Source organism: Rhododendron vialii, chromosome 7a, assembly GCF_030253575.1.
Source record: "Rhododendron vialii isolate Sample 1 chromosome 7a, ASM3025357v1".
Classification (NCBI taxonomy): Eukaryota; Viridiplantae; Streptophyta; class Magnoliopsida; order Ericales; family Ericaceae; genus Rhododendron; species Rhododendron vialii.
The window spans coordinates 3,716,200-3,722,235 of NC_080563.1; the positions used below are offsets into that span (position 1 = coordinate 3,716,200).

General features: G+C 36.8%; 1 protein-coding gene across 1 annotated transcript; it reads right to left on the reverse strand.

Moving 5' to 3' along the window:
* Positions 1–4,715: 4,715 nt before the first annotated feature.
* Positions 4,716–5,710, reverse strand: LOC131331777 (ethylene-responsive transcription factor ERF039). The gene has a single exon (XM_058365696.1). The coding sequence runs from the start codon at positions 5,553–5,555 to the stop codon at positions 4,782–4,784; it is 774 nt and encodes a 257-aa protein (XP_058221679.1). The 5' UTR covers positions 5,556–5,710; the 3' UTR covers positions 4,716–4,781.
* Positions 5,711–6,036: the final 326 nt, after the last annotated feature.

Below are 6,036 nucleotides of genomic sequence, written 5' to 3' on the forward strand. Positions count from 1 at the left end.
ATTAAAAGGTGCTATAAATGCTAACATGTCCACAATATTTTTTCAAGTGCAATGTGGTAGTAAACGTTAGTTAATGTAAATACTATTGGGTACTCCTGAAGTACTATGTGGCGTTGCTCGGTACTTCTGACCAATTAGTTATCGCAACACAATGTATGGGTCACCACTTTGGCTAGCAACAAATCAAATAAAAGTTATTGACGATGTTCCGTTCTTAAAATTTGCCGCTACGTGATTTCTTGAAAGTATCATGTGAAAATGTCACATGGTGTTATGGAGTGTTGCATGGATACCCGTCAATGATAAGCAACCTTCGTTTTTTCTACACCTCATGTGTGACAATCAAGGATGAGATCAGGGGGGGTCTAGTAGCGGCAACCGCCACGACAAGAATTTTTATAAATGCAATTATTATATGTAAAAAAAAAAATTTATGCCCAACTTATATAGTCTCGCCACCACTAAATTTTTTTAGTATACATTTCGCCACTGCTAGAGTAAAATCCTGGTTCCGTCCTTGGTGACAATAATGACATGAGTAAGAGCATGAGATGAGTGTCTCACACTCGTTTGTAATGTAGACGATTGCGGATTGTCTAGTCTTTAGTACTATTAACTGAAGAAAATGAAATTTTCGACGTACCAAAAAAAAAGTAACTGAAGACAAATTAGGTCATATGAACTACAGAAAATTTATCTCTGATTCCAATGGCATTTTCCAATCCGACAAGAAATTTAATAAAAACTGAAAAGCAAAAAGCTAATTTTTTGTAAATTAAAATAATATGGACAAAATTGACACAAGGGACAGCTACAATATGGCAGCAAAATAGTACTGGGGAGGTGACCAATGCAAATGAGTTTATTTGTAGTACTAGTTGTAGTCAGAAGCTCCAATTCTCATACCCACCTAGATCAAAGTGAATTGGGGATGATACTGTGCAGTGATGTGTGTTCTAAGCCGTCGGATTGTACATTCGATGGCTTGGATCTCATCTCAGCAATAAATTAAATGACTCTCAATTGTTAGTTATCGAGATGAGATCTTAGTCATCAGATGCACGATCCGACGGCTCAAAGGTGCATCACATTGCACAACACCAATCTGAAGTCCCATCAAAGTACTACTCCCCCGTCCCTAAATGTTTGGCACTTTCATGCTTTTTATTGTCCCATATAATTTGTCCATTTTGAAAAGTCAAAAGCAAAATATAGTAAACTTCCTATGTTACCCTTTTCTTTTGGGCACAAAATTTCGAATTCAAATTTTTAAGTACTATTCAAAGTATACTAAAAAGGTAAGATTGGACACTTGATTTTTACACAATACAATAATATTTCTTCCTTAAAAGTGAGAACTCACAAAAGTGTCAAACATTTAGGGACGGATGAAGTATAATTTAATAAGTCTGTGTCTTTGTATTAGCTGACAAACTAACCCTGAAACTAATGATGATTATTAATTCTCTCTTGTCTAGTACTACCGACGACCCTACGATCCTAAACCTATTAGCCTATCTATATGCCTTTATAGGAAGTTGTGTCGGTATCGATGTTTGGGATCCGGGGACTCTGCTGTGCCATGAGGCACAGTAGCGCCTACCCACACCTCAAAACTGTGCCGTTTTGAATAAAAAAAAATTTTAAGTTATCTATTTGCAATTCTAAGAAGCAGAAACGTGATTATGAAAGTTTTAGAGATAAAATTTAATTATGTCTCTTTAGAATAATATGATCAGAATAACAACATCTTTACACTGGTTCAACCTGATTGAAATTGGATCAGTTAATTTTTTAACCATATTTTTTAATATATAAACGTTCTAAAAAAATTAAAGTGCCCAAATTTTTAATCCGTTTGAACAAATACGAAGATCTTATTATTCTGAACGAATTATTTTAAAGGATCATAATTAACTTTTATCTCTAGAACTCTCATTATTAAGTATATGCTCTTTATTTAGGATATTGTGGAACAGAAACACGATTATTAAAACTTTAAAGACAAAAGTTAATTATGCATTTTTAGAATAATATGTTCAGAATAATAAGATCTTCGTACTTGTTCAAACGGATTAAAAATTTGAGTACTTAATTTTTTTATTTTTTAGAACGTTTATATATTAAAAAATATGGTTAAAAAATTAACTGATCCAATTTTCAATCAGGTTGAACCAGTGTAAAGATGTTTTTATTCTGATCATATTATTTTCTAAAGAGACATAATTAAATTTTATCTCTAAAACTCTCAAAATCACGTTTCTGCTCCTTAGGATTGCAAATAGATAACTTAAATTTTTTTTTTATTCAAAACGGCACAGTTTTGGGGTGTGGGTAGGCGCTACTGTGCCTCATGGCACAGCAGAGCCCCCGGATCCCGATGTTTGGTGATTTGTATTACTAATTTTTTTGTCAAACAATTTCGAAGTCAATCATTTATTTCGGCGAGAAGAATAATTAAAAAATATGATAAAAATTTTTAAAAACATTCTAGATAAGGATATCAAAAAGATATTGAAACCTTCGATCCTAAACTTTTTTTCTTATATATAGTGGATTTTTTTCCTTTTGTCCCTAATATTTGTACTTTTAAAATTTTGCAAAATGACAAACCAAAAATATTTAGCGTGGGTCTAACAATTTTTTTGAAAAAATGATAAACGCGACAGTTGGCTTAATTCCAAATTGACCCCAATCAATCTTAAATATGTAGGGTCTTGTGTTCGACTTCTATTGGAAAAAATCGCTTCCCATCTATTGTAGATGTATTTGGGCGCGGATGCTTGAGTTTATTTGTATTAGGTTAACGATTCAGTCATTTTCTTGGCCTGTGACAGAGATTGGTCATGGTATGAAAATATCTCAATTTCCATCACATATTTTTTTCCCCATCAATGGGGCCTTTAAATTGTATTGATTAAAGTAATGAACCAACATTATGGCTATGGGATTCCAAGTTGCTAGCCCAACGGTAGTCCGATTGATTGGTGGGTTTGTTTTTTACATAATTGACCAATGTTTGATTCTTTGGGTCAGGCCACAGAATTCTCTAGTCCCGGCGTGGATGATTTGCCTTTGACTGGACCGGAAATAGGATTAGTTGCGGTGGGCGTAAGCCGGCCTAGACACCCTTGACCGTCGAAAAATAAAATAAAAAATCCAAGTTGCTTTGTTATTCTGGCCCCTTTCTTCATTTGGAAATGTGTTTAAACTATCTCCTGAACCCATTCATGTTTTTCAATTCATAAATACCACCCAAATAATTAACTCGTATGTGGGGCTTAAGTATAAAATTTGGAATTGGTGTATGGAAAGATTTGATTTGGGAAACAATAGATTGTGTTTTGTCTTTATTCTTGCCACTATGCTAATTCATGAAATGTGAGGCAAAATGATTGGGGAATAGAATATGAAAGGGAGATAGTGATGGTGAGGTCACTTATCACTAGCAAATAATTGGCTTAAATTAGTATAGTAGAGCATAGGGTCCTTTACTTTGCTTAAAACCTCTTTCAATAAAGAGAATGTTTTTTTTCCCCTTTCTCAAAAGATTTAATTTCACTTTGGAGGTCATGATGCTAAGGACAATCCATTTAAGGTAAACAATATCATATCCCATCTCATCTAATTTGAGAATTTTTATTGATGGATAACCATTACGTATGACTGATATCATAATTGCATTTCAACAGTTTGTTGACTTTCAGATACTAACATACGTATTCGCATTAGCGGGTATGTAACGAACATTACCTAAACTGTATAAACGCGCGTAGATATTAGAAATCGTGACATATGTAAAAGTTTGCCACGATCCTCCCTCATAGACACAAGATTAGCCAAGTGATTTGATAGATACAAGTGAGTAGGAACTTGTCAATGTGACAATGTCACCTTTATGCATTTCGAACTGTCTTTCTGCAAAAATAATTGAGGGACAGCTAAATTTTGTAAGGTTGGTAACATTTGGTTATTGAAGAGAATTTAAGTCTTCACCAGAGGGTTATCGAAAAATAGTAATTTATGTCATATATGACTCATGGGTGGCTTAAGAAGCAAAGACACTCAACCCCAAACTCTTCCAAAGGTTAAAGGACAAATTAAACCACCTCTGTATCTTGCTCCAATTGATAGCCCAAAAAAAAAAAATCATTCCTCAGAGCAGGGCCGGCCCTGACCTATCGTGGGTCTAGAGTGGAGATTAAAAATGTGGTTCTTTTGTTATATTTGGACTATTATAAGGAGTACTAAAGTATAAGGAACCCCTAAAATTCGTAAATTTCGGAGAGCCTAAAACGACCCTACTAGAAACTGTAGCTCAGGGCCGACTCTGACTTGGAGAGGAACTCGTCATTTGTTTACATGATTGGCTCAATTTTGTATATATGAAAGGTAAACCACCACTGTCAGGTTAGGGGAGTATGTTGCGAAAACAAGAAAGTACCTACAACCCATTCAATATGCAAAATCAAAACTTGAACCAAAGTAGAAACCATAAAAATCCTCACTTGCCAAATTTGGCATTCTCATTCACCAACTGTTGAAGTGGGAACTTATTTCCAAAAGTTCATTCTCTATCCCAATGTACTCTCTCTCACTTGTGAATTAGGATTTCAAAACCACAGGATTTCGGACACAGTCTCATAAATGTGAATTAGAGAGTTCAGGTGTGAGAGAGAATGAATTATGGGTTTTTTTTTTTGTGCCACTCTGAATGAAATTAAAACTTGGAAAGTTGGTGCTATTAACACGAAAACTTTACAGTAGTAATAGAAGTTGTACTAGTCCCATAAAAACGGCTCGTCGAGCCGGAATCCGATATCGGATCCAGGCAGCTGCCACGACGAATTGTAGTAACAACAATATCCATCGCTTGGATCCGCGATATCGATGGTGAGATCAGGTAGATCGAAAAACGTATCATCATCATCGCCATTTGATGGAGAATCCAATGATTCTTGAGTGTTATCTGATGACAGAGTAGTAGAGGATGAACATGGGATTGTGGCTAAGCTCGGCTCGGCTCCAGCCGTATCTTCGCCGGAGAATGCGGCTGCAGCCTTCGCAGCAGCCGCTTGGATGTCCTTAGGTGAGGTGGTGGCAGGGCGGGGAAGCTCGTGAGCCAGCTCAGGGAAATTGAGATAAGCCGACTTACCTTTGATGGCCAAAGCCGCCACATCGTGGGCTCGAGCCGCCATCTCAGCCGTCTGGTATGTCCCGAGCCATATTCTCGATTTCTTCCTCGGCTCCCGGATTTCGGATACCCATTTCCCCCAGTTTCGGATCCTCACTCCGCGATAAGTCGGATGTTTTCCATCATCCCCTCCACTTTTGTGCCTTTTCCTATTCTCATTGCCGGTCTTCGCTTCTTCATCTCTCTTCAAGCCTTTCTGAGCCGAATCCGATTTTGATCCATCGCGAGTCGACGAAAAAGAAGCGCTAGAGGCGGCAGAGCAAGCGGTGGCAGAGGAGGCAGAGGTGGTGGTGGAGGAAGATGAAGGGAGGTGGTCTTGAGCTTGAGTTTGGCTCTCTATGTTGAAATGTTGTTCTCCCATGATAAGAGAGGAGAGCACTAGTGGTAGCTAGGGAAAAAGAATGTGAATGATGGGGGCACATAAAAAAGAGAGGGCTTGGGGGGTTGCTTTTATGATTTCTCAATAAATTTGGAGGTGAATTTAAAAGAGAAGAAAAAGGAAGTATGGGGCCATACTAAAGGGGGAATACAGTTCAGCTATCTTGTTATAAACCCATGTGGCATTATAAATAAATTAAATGTCTTTTCTTTTCTTTTTTTTTTTTGATCAGAGTCTTTTCTTTTCTTTCAACTTTGTTTTTGGAATATATATATATTCTTCGATCTTCTTTCTCCTTTCTTCTTCTTTATGTCATTGTTTCTTCTTGTGGTTAGCTCCATGTTTGATGATCAACCCTTTTCCCACTTTTCATAAGTATAGAAGTTTTGCCACTATTTCGGATCTCTCTCTTGGATGGTGGTAGGGCATATACTATAAGCGTTCGGGCCGTTTATCTGGCCAG

Bases quoted from the DNA above. Each gene is read 5' to 3' on its own strand.
- LOC131331777 (XM_058365696.1), bottom strand. From the start codon at position 5,555: ATGGGAGAACAACATTTCAACATAGAGAGCCAAACTCAAGCTCAAGAC.